Source organism: Bombyx mori, chromosome 24 (genome assembly GCF_030269925.1).
Source record: "Bombyx mori chromosome 24, ASM3026992v2".
NCBI lineage: Eukaryota > Metazoa > Arthropoda > Insecta > Lepidoptera > Bombycidae > Bombyx > Bombyx mori.
The window spans coordinates 17674396-17696349 of NC_085130.1; the positions used below are offsets into that span (position 1 = coordinate 17674396).

Below are 21954 nucleotides of genomic sequence, written 5' to 3' on the forward strand. Positions count from 1 at the left end.
ATTGTTTTTTATTTATATTCGATGTGAATATTTCTAACACGAATTAATGCAATATAAATTAGTGGGGAGTACAATTGAAATGTTATCAGTATTGTAAGGAAAAACTAAAAAGAAAATCCTAATTTTCATTTTTAAATCTGATTTTGACACTTATTTTTACATGACAGATTTGGTTTTTTCGTAATTGCAACCCGATATTGATGTGTTCTGCGGACTGTGGAAAATATGGGCGGGAAATGTTTTTTATTTATTTATTTTTTATTGCCCTTGTAGGCAGACGAGCATACGGCCCACCCGATGGTGATTGGTTACCGTCGGCCATGGACTTCAGCAATGCCAGGGGCAGAGCCAAGCCTCGTCTCGACGAGGACGGTGACCGGTGTTAAGACACACTACGCTACACTAAACTTTGCTCACGCAACTTTACTTAACTTTTTACTGGTGGTAGGACCTCTTGTGAGTCCGCACGGGTAGGTACCACCACCCTGCCCATATCTGTCGTAAAGCAGAAATGCGTTTCGGTTTGAAGAGTGGGGCAGCCGTTGTAACTATACTTGAGACCTTAGAACTTACTTATATCTCAAGGTGGGTGACTCATTTACATTGTAGATGTCTATGGGTTAGTTTACTCGTCGAGCCCTTCGTCGCAAATGACGGGTTCAACGAGCACGGTGACCGGTATTAAGACACACTACATACTCATGCAAATTTTTTTTGCTTAAGACGAAAATAAGAAAAAAAAACTCCCATATAAAACAAAACATTATTTAATATTAATATAATTAACACACATAATCTATAACTACAGAGCACTAATCTATATTCACTCCGCCGTTTTTAATTCATCCAACTTTTGTTTCTCGAACATCAGTCTCAACTGTTCAGTTGCCGTTGCGGGTAGTCGATTGTTACTACCGAATCTCACGTCGGGTAGTTCGGCCGTGTTCAATTCTGGGTCCTTGAACGTGAACGGAGTCCAGGGTCCTTGGACCGAGGGGTGGTTCGTGTACTGGTACTTGCGGAGTCTCGAGTTCCAGTTGTTGCCTTGTTGAGTTCGGAACAATTCGACCCATTTTACGATCTCCTCGTGGGTTTTGTTGTGGACGCTCATCCACAATCTGTCCCCGTTCACTGAAAGAGGAGCTTTCATGAGGAACATAAGCGTACTGTACATCTTTAGTGTAATTTTAATGAAGTATTTAAAAAACAATTATATATTTATTTGTCTACCTATAATTTAAAATACATATAATACAAATGATGAAGATGTCGCATCTTTTACACACAGCATTCCCTATTACAAAAGCAATCTGATTTAAGGATGAAAAATGAAGAAAACCACAATACCACGCACCGAAAAAGAAGTTTCGCTTCATTCACGCGCACCACTTTTTTTATAAAAGGATTGCTAAGTGCGGTTTGTATAAAGACAGAGACATAGTGAACTTATTTATTATCCAACATATGTGCTTAAGTTCATAATAAAATAATAAAATATAATAATCTCCAAAGTGGATACTGCCATAGACACATTTAAATCTAGGGAACAGTGGCCCTGCCTATTGTCGAAATACGTTACTTAAGCCTTGTTTAAAGGAAAAATGTGACAGCACTGGAAAACCATAGGGAGAAGTTCGATATAGAGTTTCAAGGGAAATGGAAGAGGAAGTTAATGAAATGTAGGAGGAATACTAATAGATCTAAAATCTCTCTGCCAACCCAATATGTTAAACTTAGTTGATATTTGATAGTAGGCAGATGCTGGGCTGTGCCTTTGTGCAGTGGTAACGTCCATAAGCAACGGTGACTACTTACCAACAGATGGGCTGTATTCCCAACCAAAAAAGTTTTAACTAAAAATTTCATCATCATTATTATAGAATCCACGAGAATTTTGGCAACGACTACCATTCAAATGTAGTCCCTCAAATGAGGCATGCAGAATCATTAGTTAGTAATGAGGACTGACTTGCTGGTGCAATAATTATCCTATCTGCTGAACCGAGGGCTATAGGTTCAATATATGTGTCTTATTCTCTTCCTATAAGGATTACTAAGTACTCATGTATAAAAATACTGACATGTCACTGGGTTAATCATGTTCAGAACGGCAGAAAAAAGTTTAATTGCAAAGCAACAATTGCCATGTATATTTTTATAATTTTAAGTTTTGTTTCTATGGTGGTCAATAATAAACTGTCAGCTACGAGATGTGCATCCTTTTTTTTTATTGTAAAATCTTTTTCCTCCCAAACCCAAATTATACCTGAACAAGAAACCGTCCGGTTTTTTGTTGAATGAATGAATGAATTGTTGCTTTGCAATTAAACTATTTACTGGCATTCCGAACATGTAATATGTTACTCAATATCTTAAGCTTCTAATTAATTTAATTAAACAATAATAGTTAGTATTTTTTATAAAGAAAGTTGGCTCCAACACCTTTGGCATTGATTTTGCCAATGTCACAGTATGCACAAAAATGATGGGTGCTTTAAATACCAAAAAAAGTTTATCAGTTTTTCCATACGCGAATCTGTGATTTTAAGAACAGCACTAACAAATAATTAACAGAAGAATTTTAGAAAACTTTAAAGATAAATATTATTAGTAGATAAAAATTTACATAGAATATTTAATTAATAAAATATTTAAATGTTTATAGAATATACTAAAGTTAATACAGAAAACATAATATTAAACAAATTGGAATAATGTGAATTAATGAGAATACATACAATATTCCCCAACTATGACCGGCCCACGATGTCTACGTGGCTTTAAATACACCACCACTCCAGGGTTGTCTTTTGAGAAATCAACCAAATCTTGCTCTATGAAGTCTCTGAAAGATAAGTGTTAATAATAAGAACAGTTTCGAACAATATCCTTGTTGTTGGCCTACCACTAAGTTTTTTTTCTTTTTTTCTTTTTCCCACCTATTCTAATAACCTTGAGAGGCTATTAGTAGGTGAGCTCACGGGGCTCAAACCTTAGGATGTTTCTAACACTAACCCCAAGAAGAGCAGTGCTTAGCAGAATCTAGCACCTGATCGGAAATGCAACCCACTGAGAAGATCCGGCGAGAAACTCAGTAGGCTGTGTCTATAGGTTCATTTACTTGCCGAGCACTTCGACGCAAGCGACGGATTTGACGCCAACGATGATCGGTGTTTGACACTATTGGTATTATTACACTATAGGTAGGTAGACACACTATAGGTCTTAACCTATAGAGTTAGGACAGTTTAGTATTAATATTTCGATTATGTAAAAGTTTTTTGTGAGACAGATACAAGAATGAAGAGAATCTATGAAATAATTTTAGTTTATGTATATCAAATTTATGTATTTGGTCGTGACTAAGCCTGAATGTTACAAGGTTTTATGGTTTTAATTAGTAATTGAGGTCTTTAAATAGCAAGTATGTCGTGCTATAACTGTTACTGTTTCCATTACACAGGACTAAGAAATTATTCCCGAATGAAAATTTCTGTGAAAGCCAAGGAAGTTTAACTAGTTATTAGTTAATTATGTTCATGGTTGGCAATAGTCTCTTTTTATTTCAAGTACTCGACTGTTATTTAATATACAATGTTTTTCTAACCTCATACCACGGCTGGCTCCGTTGGATTTGCAAAACTTGAAGACTATTCTCTGCAATTGACACACGTATCGTCCTACGCCATTTTTCAAGGGCGCACGGACGAACGCCGATTTTAAAAATAGGTTGTTAGCCGACATTTATTTTGTATTTCAACCCTTGCATTTAAATTCTTGGGTTATGTTATGCTATGCCCTGCATAGATTACGCTTTGTTATTTGGAAATGACATTTTTGACAGCTTGCGTTTGGTTTTTCTGATAGATAGTGGAAATTTCGGTTTATTCAAATTTCCAGATTTAGCATTTATATTACGAATATTATGATATTACATTATAAAATGGAAGACATATTCGTAGAAATATTGATGTTTGTAAGGTTGCGGAGAACAACGAGTTAGATATTCCTAATAGAGTTCCCGTCAAAGATAAATTTCTTCAATGTTCAGAATGTTGTGGCTATTACCACATTTTTATAAAAACACTTCAACCTATTTTGAGAAAGTCAAAAAAGAAAAAGTTTAAAACAAGGATGAAGAAAATTTACATACTTTGGCATTAACTTTTATAAAAACTGGTTGAGACTTTAATATAAACACAAATAGAAAAGCATGTTTCATTAAAGGGACCTTAAATGGAAGGTCTCTAATGGAATTTGAAGAATTCTTGTCAAAGAGTAATTTTATGCAACAAGTTCTTGCGATACAACGAATTAATGGTATTTTGGTATTTTGCATCAATAATATGATTTAAATTTATTTTAATCTTGATAAAATTTTAATTAAATTGAGTTAGTGAAAAGTTCTCATTTAAACTTGTGCGCAAAGCCTGCCATTGCTAAATATTATGGTATTACTGACACCAACAGCTAGTTTACCTGCAGCTATATTTTATTATTCATAGCGATTGTACGAGAATAATGATTGACTTAACTTTTACAAGAGAATGCTGTGTGGAATAGTCGTTATTTTAATAAAATCGTGACTTTGATCTAATTAATGACCCATGTATCCAAGTAGTATTTTTTTCCCTACCTAATCATTGGTAGCCTGATTACTTACGGCCGGTAGGTTAGCACACGGGTTAAACTTGAAAGAATTTGCTAATAATGGCTCTAGCAAGAGCAGTGCTTCGCTGAATCTAACAACGTAAACATAATCAACAAGTAAAATCTCCAAACAGCTTCTTACTGCCCTTCTAGGCAGACGAACATACCCCTTTTCATGCCCATGACTGAGGATTTGAAATAAAAATTTGGCTGAATTTTGTGCTTAGTTGAAGTGCGAGTTTTTTTTATTTTTTTTTAAACTGAGGAATGGAGTTGGACAGCGTTCTTACGTTTCCGCTAGGGGCGCTGTTCCAACTCCATACAAATTTGAGTTAACGTTTACGCGATCGAGAACGTTAAAAAACTCTCACTAAGCGCACTGTTTCGAGTTATAAGAAGTTGGTAGGTAGGTGTTTACTTTTCAAGCTTCTTCTTCAAGTTTTTCTTATTTTTCAACAGTACCTTGCATTGTTCAATGCCCCAATTTGTGGCATTCATTCGAGACATAAAATGCGGACAATGCACATTCATACTGGTGGTAGGACCTCTTGTGAGCCGCGCTGGTAGGTACCACACCACCCTGCCTATTTCTGCCGTGAAACAGTAATGCGTTTCGGTTTAAAGGGCGGGGCAGTCGTTGTAACAATACTGGGACCTTAGAACTTATATCTCAAGGTGGGTGGCGGCATTTACGTTTCAGAAGTCTATGGTATCCAGTAACCACTTAACTCTGTGGGCTGTGAACTCGTCAACGCATCTAGGAAATAAAATAAAATAAGAAAAACGATCAAGAAAAACTGATTAAAACGTTTATTGTCGGAAAAGAACGGACCCAGGAATGAAAGTTGAAATGAAACAAACAGCAGATAATATTATTTCTCGATTTTTATTAAAAAATATTTATACACTAAGAAAGAGTAAATACATCGTATCGCACTAAATAAAAAAACGGATGCTTCACAAAACAAATTTCTCTGAACGCTCACGTACTCTGCAGACTTTCACCGTTAAATATGATTCTTAGGCTTTTAGATAATTAAATCGACTTCAACAAAACAAAATGAGAATATCGTCAACGCAACCGAGGTCAATTGAATACGCATTAATATGGATAATTCAAAAACAATTGGTCGGCTCTTGATACTTGAATTAAATGGGTGACTTTCACAAATCAAAAATCATAAAAATCGGTTCATCTATAATATAAACAAGCTCTGAGGTAGCACACGTAAAATATAATATAGAGTTGAGAGCGTCCTCCATCTTATTATAGAGCTTACAAACTGTTGGAAAGTTTCTGATTGTTTATTAAAATATGCGTGTTATAGACAAATAGAGCTTTTTTTTGTTTTAGTAGGTAGGTAACGTGAATCTTTATTGATGTTTGACAATTGACATAGTAACAATTTTGACATTGACAGATTCGATTTAATTTTTGAACGTCAGATGTCTGAGGGCCCCTCAGTGAGGGGAATATGTCTTAAAAATCGACTTTCCCGCATTGGTTTTCCTTCATCAATTCGGTTTATTAATTATGGGTATTTGTTTTTTTTTTTAATTTATACTACTTATTTTGTGATCAAGTCGCTTAAAAAGCGTAATACGTGCTGTTAATTTTGAATTGTTTTTCACATCTCCATTCTCGTTTTTCATTCGTTCCTTAACTAGTAGTTTATAGCCTAAGGTACTATTCTAAATACGCGCATACTCTTAGGTGAGCTCACGGGCTCAGCTTAAGAACTTGCTGACACTAGTCCTAGAAAGAGCAGTGCTTCGCTGAATCTACCAGCGGATCGGAATCGCGACCTGCTGAGAGGATCCAGCGAGAAACTTAATTGTATAAATGTGTAGGTAGTATCGAGTTAATTAAAAGAATTATTTGGTAGAAAAGTTTATGTTTATGAAGGATTCTTTAAAAATATACTCTTTAAAAAATTGTACACAAAAAGACGTTTTGGAGAAGTCATTTTCGATTTATTATTTCTATATTTTGTATTGTACAAACATTTTAAATAATACTTTAAATACTCTTTAACTTATAAATTAGCTTTAACGAAAGAGTACAAAGCCATATTGTTTTATAACAAAAAATATCTACATATAGGGCAATATCTTGCATAAAACATTCACTATTGAGAAATACGTAAAGTGGTTTTAATTCAGTATCACCGCCGGCTTGAGGCTTGAGGTCCAGCGTCAAGAGTCTGGTCGATTGTGGTGGAAACTTGCCGGCAGAAGGTATTTTAAGGTTCCGCTATAGCAATGCTAGTACCAGGCTATCAGAGCTTAGAGGTAGTAGTATCATTTAGAAAGGTTCGAATTTATTCTTTAGTTCTCTCCTCTAGTTGTTTTATCCTGACCGGAACTTGTACTGCCGGTAGATCGACGCTCTTCGCTCGTCTGCGTCCGCTTCCGTAATCGTACAGCGTGCGACGCGCTTCCGGCGGCAGCGGTGTCAGTTCCGGCAATGTCGGGCGTTTCCTTATCGGTTCGGGCGTCTTGAGTGATCCACCTTTAAAATCAAGTTTAATGTATCGTTGACTGCTAGCATTCGCCTTAAAATTCTAAACCATCCTTCATTGCAACATTGTGAAGGGAGATTTTGTTTTAAAAGAAAATAAGTAAGTTACATCTACATAGCGAAGTATTTTAAAGCAAAATTTCTATCTACAAAAACGGAAAGTATTTTAGTAGAAGTCTTATTATGACCTTAGTAAGCGAATTACTTCGCATTATAAACTTAATAATGCTTATTCCACCAAATTAATTTGTTAAACATATTAATATTATTTACAAATGTATATTTACATTCACACATCGCTACAGTGTAAGCACCCTTAGACGTTTGCTTTTTTAATTCTAACCTCGAAATCTGTAGTTTCAATACATGAATTTCACAATATCATTTTTATTAAAAACATTCAAAATTGTGTATTGAATGCTACGGCTACGGGACGGAGTTAAAAGTTGAGTGACGCTCTGGATCTGTGAACTCATGATTGCCCAGTGGGTTCGCGTTTTATTTATTTAAGCTTTGCACACTGTGGGTGAAGAACTATCTCTCGGAAAGCGACCGACCGTGGCGACGCCTCGTTAGCAAGTGGTGTAATATCAAAGATGGCGCCGCATATATTTTTTGCATGTATGGACGAGCTCACAACCCACCTGGTGTTAATTGGTTACTGCACCACCCACCACCCACACAGCACCACCCACCTTTAGATATGAGTTCTAAGGTCTTAGTATAGTTAAAGCGGCTGCCCCACCCTTCGAACCGAAACGTATTACTGCTTCACGGTTGAAACAGGTAAGGTGGTGGTACCTACCCGTGAGGACTCACAAGAGGTCCTACCACCAGTAATTACGCAAATTATAATTTTGCGGGTTTGATTTTTAATACACGATTATTTCTTCACCGTGGAAGTCAATCGTGAACATTGGTTTGACATTTCATTCGGACATTTATCACATACATTTAATTGGAAAAATTGGTACCCGCCTGCGGGATTCGGACACCGGTGCATCGCTACATACCAATGCACCGGACGTCTTATCCTTTAGGCCGCGACGACGATAAATTGTTCGAATGACACCTTAACTCCATTCACGAGTAGCGCAATCATGTCACATTCATAGCTACGCTGCGCTGTTTTGGTGACTTTTGGAGTTGCTAATGTAATTTCTTTTTTTCGGGCAACGGGCCAAACCTCATGCTTGAGGTTTCCATGCCTATGTGGCGCACGGGTATGTGGGTGTTAACAGGTTTGAAAAAAGTACCAGGAGAATATACATACAAAGAGTTTACACGCAAAATTTTAGCTGATTTATTTTATCGAAAAAAATAAATACCAGGAGAATAAGAGGTTCACATTTAAATTTTGACCTAACAGATTATCCTAAGATGTTCTAGTGATGTGAGCACCTGTAAAAATTATTGACATGTTAATATAAGCTGGCCAGTTAGTATAGAGTCTTACCTATTATGTACACGGTCACAGTGACATACCCTTCTTGCGTTGGATGCCCTCGGTCTTGGCTAGCTCCTCGGCCTTCAGGATCGTCTCGCAGCCGTCAGCTCTGGTCCTCGTGCCTAGTGTGGGAGCACTGGAATTTTAGAAAGTCGGAACTGGCGGTGAATATCAGAGGAAGTGTGAAAGTAGCCCCGGTAATTAACAAATCAAAGAGCGGACGGTTAGCGAGGTATGGACATGTGATGGGTAGAGAGAAGATGCATGTGACTATAGTAGAATTATTTTGTTCGTGCAGTTTGGGTCATAAAACATAGCCCAGCTAGGCGCGGGCGCAACGCCATTATCGATAAAAACAAATGAGTCATCGAAGGTAGGTACACGGCGGCGGGGTGGTATACGAAGGGTGATGAGACATTGTTATGATATGAGTCATTTGTACTTACTTGCAAATTATAGTACATTATGTCGAAGAGAAATGTGTTTTTATGCATTCGTTCTCTGAATTTCTTTAGTGACACAATGGCTACTCCTTTGTTTTGTATCAAAACGGCAGAATTTATTCAAAATAATATTTGCACGTGTTGTTATCAGCAATGTGTTAAAATTTTTCACTGAAATAAGAATAGATCCCGAAAAGTTACAAAGTGTTAATTTCTGCCGTTCTCGTTAACTTGCTGCGGCGGTATGTGGTGTAAGTGTTCGATTAGTGATTTTTTCTTTCATTTTTATCACTAACCTACAAAATGACAAAACTAAATACACTATCGATAACGCTTATCGACAACAATAATGCGCATCACTATGCCCGTCCATAAGGCTCGTGAGTGGAAGAGAGAGCGAAATACTCGCTTCATCGCTCCGATTTTTATGACCCAAATGACTGCACGGGCAAAATAATTCTACTATAGGAGATGTATAGAAATGGTTATGCAAGGTAGAGGGGGAAGAGGTCGACCGAAGAAGACATGGATGGAGTGTGTGAATGACGACATGAGTGGGAGAGAGAAGTGAGTGTTGATATGACAGTTGATAGAAGAGAGTGGAATAGAAAAAATCGCTGTGCCGACCCCACCTAATGGGATAAGGTGGAGACAAAACATCAGTTGGAGACGGCTATTTTTGGCGAGACGTGGGGCAGGAAGTTGTGTGAATTGTTTTATTTTATTAATTTAGTGGTAATAATGGTGACTGACTTAGTGAAGCTGGTGCAAAAACTGGACCAAGGTGGTCACGACCCTCAGTACTCATTACTGAGGTCGGTGAGGTGTAATCGACAATGAAGAAGAAGAATACTTATTAACCGTTTAGCGTCTATGAACATGCATTGCATTTTGAAGGGCGGGGCAGCCGTTGTAACTTTACTTGAGACCTTAGAACTTATATCTCAAGGTGGGTGGCGCATTTACGTTGTAGATGTCTATGGGCTCTAGTAACTGCTTAACACCAGGTGGGCTGTGAGCTCGTCCACCCATCTAAGCAATAAAAAAAAGCATTACCTATTCGCTGGCAGCCCTTAGCCTCTTAAGGCTATTCCAGCTATGCCAGGACGCGTAAGTGAACTCACGGACTCAACCTGAGGGAATTTGCTAACACTGGCCCTAGCAAGAGCAGTGCAGAATCTACCACCGGATCGGAAACGCGACCCACTGCGAAGATCCGGCGAGAAACTCAGCGGACTGTGTCTGTGAGTAATGTCGCGATGCAATACTCATTATTACCTTTGTTCAACGAGTATTTTAGTGAGTCTAGCAACTTCGGCGCGTAAATGATTTAGTTCTTTGTCTTTGGCGCGTGCTTCTTGCTCGGCTGTGCGCTCGCGAGCCGTCAGCCGGGAGCGCACGTCGTCGAAACTGTAAATAATAAATAAATAAATAACTGGGAACAAATCAAGCCCGATGCGGTCCCAAATTAGGATTCCCTGTGTTGTGGATACCGGAGACTGACAAACATACTTATATTCGTTTAAATCAGCCTTTCCCAATGTGGGTGATAACGCCCCTTCGTGGGCGTTGGTGGCCTCAAAGGGGGGCCCAAAAAAAATGGGGGCGTTCTGTAGATGCTTGGGAGGCGATCTGCATTTTCATTTAGGAGGACTCTTAGACACCGACTGAGCTCTCATTATAGTGGTTTATAAGTAGGGGAAAAAATGGGGTCGCTAAAATATAACTTATTCTCAAAGTGGGTAATAGTCCCCCTGGTTTAAATATAATACATATTATATAGGCCGCGCCAATAAAGAAACGAATCTAAAATGGCGGCGGCGATCATGCGCTCTCGCTCTAAGCTATTGCTGTCTTTAGTCGCACACAGTCGCGGCTCGTATTGAATGCAAAAAAATATCAGTTCTGACTTTGTTCTCACATTGTCTCGACGCGCTCTGTTTTTTTTCAAATTCTGTTGTTATTTGTTGCATTTGTTCGTTGTTATTTTGATGTTTTGTCCCTCTGCCAGGGCACCAAAGTAAAGTACATTCTCATTTGTCTTTTTATATTTTTTTACAATAAACAACTTTTTCTTTCTATCTTTCTTTTTATCTGTTGACCCTACCATCTGTCAGTGCAGGTACATAGACGCCATTTTCGATTCGTTTCTTTATTGGCGCGGTTTAAACTAGCAGACGCGGCCACACGTTGCTGTGGCTAAGTTTTTTGTTTCTAAATAACACGTGGCCGGCTATGCTAATTTAATATCAAAAATTAACAAAGTAAGAACAATTAGATTTCACTGTATTGCGTTTACTACGAAATAAAATTACAATATTCATTATAAAAATTTTGATCCAATAAAGTTAAAAGAACTTCTTTAACTTTATTGGACCAAATTTTTTACGAGCTAATTTTATATTTATTTGTATTGAAAGTTCCTATTTAATTTTGTATGTTTTTAGATTAATAAATTAAAAATATAATTTAATTAATGATTATTATTGATACATTAAATAAATAAATAAAAATGTGTGCGTGTACTAGTGTACACACGTAAGAAGTGAAACTTGTTTATGGCCTTATTTTTCGAAAAATGATCTACATGCAACTTTCTAGAAATTGGTTAAATAAAGCTAAATTAGATAAAGTTTAAACAAAAGGATTTTATTATCATAGACATGAATACAAATAATACAATTATTTCACTTTACCTTTTTGCTACTAAGATTATTACAGCATTTTAATAATACATCTCTTTGATATCATAATACCCTGGTACTTTTCTTCCTATAAATTAATAATAATAGCACGGTCCACGTGGTGTTAAATGGGGTTCCTGAGGTTCGTGAAGTTTGACCCACCTTGAGACATGAGGTCGATTTCTCAAATCCGAAACCATGCTTCAGAACATACCGCCGTTAATTATTAATAAATCTCTTTGCTATCATAATACCCTGGTACTTTTCTTCCTATTATTTTACGTAATAACAGTAATAAATAGCACGGTCCACGTGATATTATTAAGTGGGCTCCCTGAGATTATTGGAATTACAAAATGATTTCCGTAATCCACCTGGAGACATGAGGTCAATTTCTCAAATCGGAATCCATACTTCAGAACATACAGCCGTTAATTAATAAAGAAGGCTGTACGTCAGAGTAAAGTTATAATAATACATCTCTTTGATATCATAATACCCTGGTACTTTTCTTCCTATTATTTTACGTAATAACAATAATAGCACGGTCCACGTGATATTAAGTGGGTTACCTGGGATTATTGCAATTACAAAATGTATTCCGTGACCCACCTTGAGACATGAGGTCGGTTTCTCAAATGCGCATCCATACTTCAGAACATACAGCCGTTAATTAAAAGATGGCGCGTAACGGAAAAATGTGACGCGTAACCGAAAAATGTGACGGTAAATTTTTTTCCAACGCCGATAAGGAAGTTTCACTTCAACAAAACATAAAAAATATGTACTAGGACATCATAAAGTTGGGGAAGTATAAATCTCTACTTACAGCTTTCTCAGGCAAGCGCATTTCCTTGTCAAATGCTCAATTTGTTCCTTAGACGATTTTTCGATTTGTTTCACTTTAGACGAATCCTCTGATCTCTTCTCTCTCAATTCTCTTTCTCTCGCCAACGCCTCTCTGTTCAGTTAGTTACGAATTTGGAGGGATTAAAAAAAAATAAGGGATAAAAACTGTTTTGTGTTGTTTGCATTGTATCGTGACCTTAAGTAATTCTGTCAAAATTTTTTGTTAATATCTCAACATAGATTCTATAACTTTTTATTTTATTTTATTTTAGTATCAGTATTTTTTTAAACGGTAAAATAAAAGAATTTCTAGTATTTATTAATGTGTTTATATTTAGAGTACATACGCCAAGTTAATTCTCGTTATTTCTTAATATAAAAATAAAGCTATTAACCAACACACAGTTATGAAGTAAAAAAATCACCTATGATGTATTAATTCACATGATAAAAATGACTAGAGAATTGATAAACGTTTTTTTTTTTTTAAATTACCTGTCTAATGAAAAATCGATGAACAAATTTTACAAAATAAAATGCTTCGTGAAGTCAGTCCAATTTTGGCAGTATTTTAATATTCACAATCCAACTTACAACTAAAAACGGGCGTGTAATGCCAATTTTCTCTGTTATACTAAAATTCCATTATTATACTAAAAAATTACAACAGCACAGATTACTTAATAGATTTGTTAATAAAAATAGCAGTTATTTTTTAAGAGTAATGAATGTGCGTATCGTTGTGCAATTTTTTTCAATATTTGACCGCGTTTTATCATTTATCCAGTGATTGTGAGACTAATAATTAAGGTTAGAATAAGAATAAGAAACAATAATACCAATAATAAGAGATAGGAGTACACAAACCTTGAGTTACTGTAATGTAACGGTCATAAAAAACTAAGGTGACCAACTATTTTTTGTTCAAAAAGAGTACACTTTGCAAGTATTTAAATTTGACTGTTAAGACGGCAAATAATGTTTTATACATTTTTTAGGTCTTGTCAAGCGAGTTTAAGCCGTAAAATTAGTTGCAATTATGTCTAAAGTCAAAGAAATCTGTTCGCACAAATCTATTTTCTCTTTGCTTCATTGTTATTGACGTATCGTGCGTAACACAAGAACGCTAGCGAGACGAGCAGGGCCGCCATTGCTAGCCGGAGACAGCCACAGGCGACGCACGCTCCGACGACCGTCAGCACGGCGCCCATGTTGCCGCAGCTGTCAAATTCACGACAAGATGGCGACGTGACAATTCGAACGAATAGCATCGTGCAATAAAAATCATCACCGCAAAATTATAATTTGCGTTATTAATTGGTTGTTGGACGTGTTGTGAGTCCGCACGGGTCCACCATGTCTGTTTCTGCCGTGAAGCAGTAATGAGTTTCGGTTTAAAGGTCAAATGTCTCAGTTTTTACAGTACCCCCCACGTACTGTAAAAACTGAGACATTTGAACTCATGTCTCAAGGTAGGTGGCGGCATTTACTTTGTAGATGTCTATGGGCTCGTCTACCCACCTAAGCAATAAAAAAAGAAAAAAAACAATTGAGAATCGCTATTTTTGAACGAATTTTTTTCTATCCATCCTATCTAATATTTTGTTTGTTTTTATGGCCGTTGTAGGTATACGGCCCACTATCAGCAACGCCAGGGGCACAGTCGTCGCTGCCTACCGCCTACTTCGACTTAAAAAAAAAAAAGAATACTTCAGAACTTTTTTCCAAGTGAATCGATTCTGATGATTTTTATTTTAAACCTGATGTTTCTCACGTGAGCCCATTTAAGTTCTATCAAGATCCAATGACTAGTCTTTGAGCTATTCATAAATGCGTATTTAATTGGCTTCGTATACATTGACAATGTTCTCATCTTATTGCGTCGAACTTTATCTTTTAGTTTGGTTCAATTGGGTATAGTGATTGATGCAGGGGCAAAGATGACTACTAATATTAGTACTAAGGAAATGTTTCGTGCAGAGATAGACACATGTGTATGTGAACCAGACGTTTGAAGACTTTTTTTATTGCTTAGATGGGTGGACAAGCTCACAGCCCACCTGGTGTTAAGTAATTACTAGATGGGCTCTAGTAATTACTTAACACCAGGACTAGACATCTACAACGTAAATGCGCCACCCACCTTGAGATATAAGTCCTAAGGTCTCAGTATAGTTACAACGGCTGCCCCACCCTGCAAACCGAAACGCATTACTGCTTCACGGCAGAAATAGGCAGGGCAGTGGTACCTACCCGTGCGGACTCACAAGACTCACCACCATCAGTAAATATTGCATTGATAGATTGATATTGATACATTGTGTACTTAGTACTGTAAATGTATTATAACATATCAATATGTATTTTAATCTTGTCATCTCTGGTATCACTAGGTATTCTACCGTGTGCCATGTTTTATGGAAATAGTTAATTGATACTTAAAATAAATGACGCCTTCAGCTCTAATACTAGGAGCAGGCTTAGGGACGCCGGTAACCGTACTCGTCGAACTCGACAAAGAGTTCACCGTGCAACCTAACCCATGCATCAGCCCGCTGAGTTTCTCGCCGGGTCTTCTCAGCGGGTCGCGATTTCGATCCGGTAGTAGATTAGTAGTAGCTTAAGTAGAGTAGCGTAAAGGTACCGGTAAACCACTTAAAGCCAGGCGGGCCGTGAGCTCGTCCAATGTAAGTTAATTTTTTTTGGGTATGGGTTGGGTATAATGTAACAAAATAAAATTAGTTACAGAGCCTAAATAGATAGCAGGTCCTAAATAGATTGAGCGAATACAGTAAATAAAGGTGTATTCAAAATATTTTTTGTTTAAAAAATCCTGTAAAAGGTTCATGGTGCAACGCGAGCCACAAAACTAAATATAAATAAGCATTTTCGAAAAATATACTACCCACCTTTGGGTGAATAATATTAAAATCAACATTTCACTTACAGAATAAGAAGCATAATAAAATACTGCCTTTTGGACCGTTACGATAATGTATGAATATTATGTACAATGTTTAGATGAAAGTTAATATTTCTTTTGACATTTTATGATCTATATAGATTTAGTTCAAACATTGCTATGTTCTGTCTCGATAATGTCTATTGTATCGTGCATATTTGGCCCCCACGTTCCGGAGGAATTCACAAACCAATTTTAGGGTAGTTTAAGAAAAATATACAATCAATATGCTCGAGACGAATGTATTTATTAAAGATGTTTCGTTCTAAGTCGAATTACGTGGCTCTAGATTTTAAACTTAATGTTTGCGAGTATGATGTGATGTGTAAGAAAAGGGTTTCCAGATTATTCTCGAAATATATTCCTTAAACGATACAAGATGAGCTCAGATTAAAGAAATTAACCAAAGTCTTTTTAGGATGAGCGATAGTTCGCTTATTCACAATCACTAGTAAAGAAAATGACGATTTTTTTGCGTTCGCAATCAAGAGAATAATATGAAAATCCCATTTTGCGATGTTAGCATCGTTGCGAAACGTAAAATTAGGAATGTGGTACAAAAATGTTGACATGCATTCCGGTAGTCGAATTCATTCCAAAAGACAATATTTTAAATTTCATTATCTAGGATTAGTTTCAAAATCAAATCCAGTTCAAAATATAAGAAGTCGTTTTGGTATAAATTGCGCTACCAACTTACAGGATAATGTTAATGAAAGAAAATAGTGTCTATTTGAAAGGCCATTCTTTGTTTAGGCGAGGAGACAGGCTGAATCTATTCCGATTTCAAATGGTAACTGTTAAGAATGCGGTAGACACATAGACATGAAGTATGTATATTGTTAAATATACTGGCTCTAGTCTATGGTTTAAAATTACAGTCTATTATAATTTATTCAAACGCTTGTCCAGTTTTCAATATACGTACGATTATTCGCCACCAAGGCTCAGAATTGCAACGTATACTAAATTTTAGAGCCTTTTAATTTTATTTATGCTTAATTTCAATTAGACACTAATAGGCAATAGTGAAATACAGAGCTAATTCGGCGGATAATAGGAAACATTCAATTAGGAGACAACATAAGTTAGGTGCAGTTTATAGTCACATGCATAAATAAGAATGTCATCGGTGTAAACCGTTCCTAAAAGTAAACTCTGCAAGCAATACTGACCTTAGTTCCTGCTCGGTAACTGCTAAAGTCCTACCGCAGGCGGCAGCTTTGACGGCCAAATTGTCGAAATCGACTGATTTTGATTGGATTTGAGATTTTAATTCTGAAAATTGTAGCTGATAGTAAGCTTTGTTTGTCAATCAGTATCTTACAAAATTAATAAACGGTTTGATATTTGATTGATTCAGTGCCTGATTTGTTGTAGTTGGGTAGAAATCTTTAACTTTAACTACTCAAAGCCAAAATACAACATCTACAGCATTACACGAATTTATAAACTTTTAAGTGCAGGTAGATGTTAAGAGGATATAATATATAATCTTGTTTTTTTTAAATAATATCTGCTATATTAAGATCTGATTGGAATAAGGGAAACGTTTTTCACTGAGGTATTTTAAGGTGATAAGAATAAAGGGTAAGTATTGGGGATTTTCACCAGCAAGCTCTATATTCTGATTCACGTAATCGATACAAACCAGTAATTTCTTCTAACAGTTCCTTCTCTCTTTTAACTCTTTCTTCTTCTCCCTCCTGTCTACATTCCATCTTCATTCGCGCTAAGCAATTCTCTTTGTCGATCATAAACTGTTCCCATTGTTCGTCTGTAAATTCAAATTTTGAAGAGCTAATTTTTGAGATGAATTATTTGGTGTAGATATTTTTGTTAAAAAAAATGAGATTTATGTTTAAAACCTTGGCGTTTATAATAGTAGCCTGGCTATTGACCACAATTTAATATTTATTTTCCAAATGGACCTATCCATTGGGTCCCTTTTTTTGGAGGCCATAGATAGATTAATGTGACTGCTGCTACTTTCGTTTTTATCCCTACCTATTCGTTGATAGCCTAAGAGGCTATTTCAGCTACGTCCGGACGGGTAGGTGAGCTCACGGGCTCAACCTGAGAGAGTGTTAACTGACCCTAGCAAGAGCAGTGCTTCGTAGAATCTACCATCGGATCGGAATCGCGACTCGCTGAGAAGATCCAGCGAGAAACTCAGTGGGCTGTGTTTGTGGGTTAGTTCGCTCGTCAAGCTTTTTGTCGCAGTTGACAAGTCGCGGTCAGATAAGTAATTAGCGACGGCCACAAGAGGGTTTTCGTGTCGCGCTGCTTTGTCGAAGTAGTGTTCTGACGCTTCCATAAGATACTTATAATAATATATTGGTACTAAATTTAGGTCGTCGTGAAGATCTACATTCCTCACAGATAGTAGATAGGACCGACGTCGCAATTGTGTAATGATTATCCTAAGTGGTGTTCAAATTAGGAAAACTACGTAGAATAATAATAATAAACGCACTCATCTCATCACGATGATTTTCTTTTAGTTTATTGATTTGCTCGATTCTCTCTGCAACGAGTTTGGCTCTCGTCGTTTCTAGAAGCTTCTTAGCTTCGCTCGCCGCGGTCGAAGCTTGCTCTTCGATTTCCCGAAGTTTCGCTTCCCATTCTTCTGTTAAGCGTTCTGGAAATGTATTTCTCGTTAGTTTTAATGGTTCAACAGAATCTATGGATTTTAAGAGATTTTCTTATAATTTTCGTGACTGCTTTATTAAGGCGGAAACGAATGTGTCCTGGTAGTAACTAATGGCGCAAATATTTCGATTTTTAATTTATAAATAGGCTATTTATAAATAGGCTTAGAACTCATAGCGGAATTGACTTAGGACTAAAACGCAAAATAAAAGGAATAAATAATAGTTTGTATAGGAATAAATAATAAATAATAGTTAACAAAAATACGCTTTTATAGAAAATCCAAATAAAAATAGAAAATAAATTTTAGTAAATTTGAATTAAAAATAGTGTAAGAAAAAAAAATTTTACTGTAAAAAAGCGTGGGGTGCATGGTATTAGTGTATCAGTAGTTATAAATATTTTATGAACAGATATGAGTAGAAGGGTTATTTTGATAATATCCTGAAAAGCACCCCATCCATGCTTTATTATGATAAAATCATTTTTTCTTACACTATTTTTAATACAAATTTATTAAAATTTATTTTCTATTTTTTAGTTGGGTTTTCTATAAAAGCGTATTTTTTAATATTTTTTAAACTATTATTTATTTTTCATTTTTTAGTTTGAATTTCAATTTTTTAATTTTTTTTTTAATATTGAATTGTCATCGGTCCTTAATAAGTATGCCAAATTGCGAGTTAATCCGACGTTTTGAAGGGGGAATGTTCAAAGATTCCGTTACATATTAAAATACATACGTCTGAAGCTAAATAAAAACCGTATTAAAAATCAAAGTGTTATACCCATCCCTTTCTTAGACAAAATTAGCATCACCTTTCTCTTTCTCGTGCCTCTCCGTCATTAGCTCAATGTTGTTTGCATAGTTAATGTCGGCCTTGTCCAGCAGATGGCGCAGCTGTAGCACGTCCCAGTCCGCCTTGCTGTGCGCCTCCGAGATCGCGTGCTCGAACTGGGCCTCCTTGCTCGCCAGTACTTCTTTGAGGTTTTCGAACTGTAAATACAATTCTTTGCGTTTATGTCAGCCTGGTACTTCGACTGTAAAACTTAGCATATAACTTTTTTATTTTTTTATTGCTTAGATGGGTGGGTGGACGAGTTCACAGCCCACCTGGTGTTAAGTGGTTATTGGTGCCCACAGACATTTACAACAATGCGCCACCCACCTTGAGATATAAGTTCTAAGGTCTCATTATAGTTACAACGGCTGCGCCGCCCTTCTAACTGAAACGCATTACTGCTTCACGGCAGAAACAGGCAGGGTGGTGGTACCTACCCGCGCGGACTCACAAGACGTCCTACCACCAGTAATTACGCAAATTATAATTTTGCGGGTTTGATTTTTATCACACAATGTTATTCCTTCACCGCGAAAGTCAATCGTAAACATTTGTTGAGTACGTATTTCCGTAAAAAAATTGGTATCCGCCTTCAGAATTCGAACACCGATGCATCGCTCAACACGAATGCGCCGGACGTCTTATCCTTGAGGCCACGACGACTCCAAAACTTATAATTAAGCTCAGGTTTGTTTGTTTATTGAAGTGAAACTTCTTTATCGGCGTTGGAAAAAAATTTACCGTCACATTTTTCGGTTACGCGTCACATTTTTCCGTTACGCGCCATCTGTTTTGTATTCATGTCTATGATAATAAAATCCTTTTGTTTAAACTTTATCTAATTTAACTTTATTTAACCAATTTCTAGAAAGTTGCATGTAGATCATTTTTCGAAAAATAAGGCCATAAACAAGTTTCACTTCTTACGTGTGTACACTAGTACACGCACACATTTTTTTTATTTACGAGCCGTACCCGCGGTTTCGCCCGCAACACAAAAGTCATTAGGCGGTTCAGATAGACAATTAAGTAACATAATTTTAGGTGAACATATCGAAGGGTGAAAAGCTACTACTACATATTTGGTTTAAGTGACATTTAACTTTTATCTTTATAATTAAAGCTGCGTTTTATTTGGTATTCGCATCAACAGTTCCATGGTTTTAATTGGACTTCAATTAAGCTTACTCCATTCAAATAGTTGAAGAAGTTTTTTGTTATGATATTTTTACAAATTTTAAACTTATATGGCTCTCCTGTAAAGTTGCAAAAATGTCGCTTTCATTCATTATAACTTGCATTCTCTTTTAAATATGTTTATAGAGAGAAATTACTTATTGTTTATTTAAAATGATTGATAAGCTGCACGCACAAAAAAGTGTCACGTTGCACCTGAGCTTGAGCGTGCAAGCGGGAGGTCGGAACAAGCGATAGAGAGGCACGATCGGCCCAAGTGTTGGCTTGTAACACATTTATCTCTCTTCTCTCGTGACGTCAGAGCTAGCAGTTCGATTAGTTCTGCTACTGACGTTATCACGTAAAACTATCGTCCGCAAACCGACTTTACAAACAACCAGTATTTGTTTTATCAAAAACTATATTAATTTTATAAAAGTCATTCGCGCCATTTGTAATTAGATTGTACTAAAATAAATCTTACCTAGTCTAACATAAACTTCAAAGTCACTTTATATGCGAACTCTCAGACATTAGTCTATACAAATATATAAATCTACAGTGGTTTTTACGGATGTTCCGTTATAACTACTGAACCTTGCATCCGATTGACTTGAAACTTGGTATCCATGTAGAAAATACATATATATGTACTTAATGGATAGGCTAATATTTATATGAGTGTTAGACTCTCTAATAATAATGACAATAAATAATAATGTTAATTTTAAATGCCCAGCGAAGCGAGCGAGTACGGCTAGTTAGTTCATTTATAAAGGATATTATTAATATTCAGATACTTATATATAAAATACTTTTGTTAATCTAAAATTCTTATGGCTACATTACGTCATAGGTTTAAAATAGAAATTTCTTCAACTCACCCTAGTAGTGACCTCTCTTAGTTTTCTGTCAGCGTTCCTGGCTTCCTGGTCAGCTTCGGCTCTCAACTGAGCTAATGCTGACCTCGTCCTCTCGGCGTGCATTCGCTCCACCGCCGCGCGTGATGCTGCAGCAGAACTGGCGTGTTCAGACTTGAGATTTTCGATCGCCTTACTGTGCTTCTCTTCTAATTGTTTGATTGCCTGTCGATGATACACTTCCTCATAAATTATGGTGGCCTGGTACTTTTGATTTTTGTTACCGCCGCTATATGCAGATGGGTATACGAGCCAATGGATGGTAAGTGGTTACCATAGCTCATGGAAATCAGGAATGCTGTCTGCTGTCGATTCTTCAAGCCTCGTTTGAAGGAAGGCATGTTGTAGCGCTCAAGAGATACCTTGGAGGGGAGCTCATACCAGAACTGGATTGTACGTGGGTACGGTGTAAGGTCTCTGGAAATGCACTATTCATGAACGTGATTCTAGGTAGTGGGATGAAGTGCTTAGCAGATCCCACTGGTGGGGGCGGGGTGATGGTAAAAAGGAGATGACGGGATCATTTCGAACAATTTCCATGGGATATATGGTATAAAATACAGACAATCGAAGTCCCTCCGTAGACTCCGATATTCCTAACTTGTAGTACAGTACTTCCAAAACTCCACTGAAGTCTCAGCAAATAATCACAATCTCACTGAGACTTTACTTCATCTTACCTCGCTTAATTACATTTCAATTTATTACAGAACAGCAGACGTATTTGTTTAATAATTGAAGATTTTTATAAACTCAACATTAGCATTGTTTTGAATTTAGATATGTTTGGGACTGAGAAAAGGATAAG

The 21954-nt window shown here is 36.6% G+C and overlaps 2 protein-coding genes across 11 annotated transcripts in view; both read right to left on the minus strand.

Moving 5' to 3' along the window:
* Nucleotides 1–751: 751 nt before the first annotated feature.
* Nucleotides 752–4240, minus strand: LOC101737987 (large ribosomal subunit protein mL43). Its single transcript, XM_004925071.5, has 3 exons — nt 3608–4240; nt 2739–2845; nt 752–1131 (listed from the first exon to the last, which is right to left on the minus strand). Exons 1-3 carry the CDS (start codon nt 3742–3744, stop codon nt 824–826), a joined length of 552 nt encoding a protein of 183 aa, XP_004925128.1. The 5' UTR covers nt 3745–4240; the 3' UTR covers nt 752–823.
* Nucleotides 4241–6602: 2362 nt separating this feature from the next.
* The window catches only part of LOC101742387 (golgin subfamily A member 6-like protein 25), a 53145-nt gene continuing 37793 nt past the window's right edge, over nt 6603–21954 (minus strand). For 5 of the 10 annotated variants that reach the window (XM_062675868.1, XM_062675870.1, XM_004925100.5 and 2 more), the window contains 9 exons: nt 21111–21311; nt 19028–19205; nt 18033–18197; nt 17208–17333; nt 16732–16834; nt 12575–12706; nt 10340–10471; nt 8657–8754; nt 6603–7162 (listed from right to left, as the gene is read on the minus strand). In XM_062675868.1, coding sequence (XP_062531852.1) covers nt 6972–7162; nt 8657–8754; nt 10340–10471; nt 12575–12706; nt 16732–16834; nt 17208–17333; nt 18033–18197; nt 19028–19205; nt 21111–21311 — 1326 coding nt within the window. In that variant the 3' untranslated portion in view covers nt 6603–6971. Of the gene's footprint in view, nt 8755–10339; nt 10472–12574; nt 12707–12900; nt 13816–16731; nt 16835–17207; nt 17334–18032; nt 18198–19027; nt 19206–21110; nt 21312–21954 lie in introns of those variants that run through there. The other 5 variants (XM_062675872.1, XM_012689532.4, XR_002430367.3 and 2 more) reach the window with 4 other exon arrangements.

Coding starts and splice junctions, on each gene's coding strand:
- LOC101737987 (XM_004925071.5), bottom strand. CDS start 3,744: ATGTCGGCTAACAACCTATTTTTAAAATCGGCGTTCGTCCGTGCGCCC. Junction 2,846..3,607: donor GGAGCCAGCCGTGGTATGAG/GTTAGAAAAACA, acceptor CTTATCTTTCAG/AGACTTCATAGAGCAAGATT. Junction 1,132..2,738: donor GGTCATAGTTGGGGAATATT/GTATGTATTCTC, acceptor CTCCTCTTTCAG/TGAACGGGGACAGATTGTGG.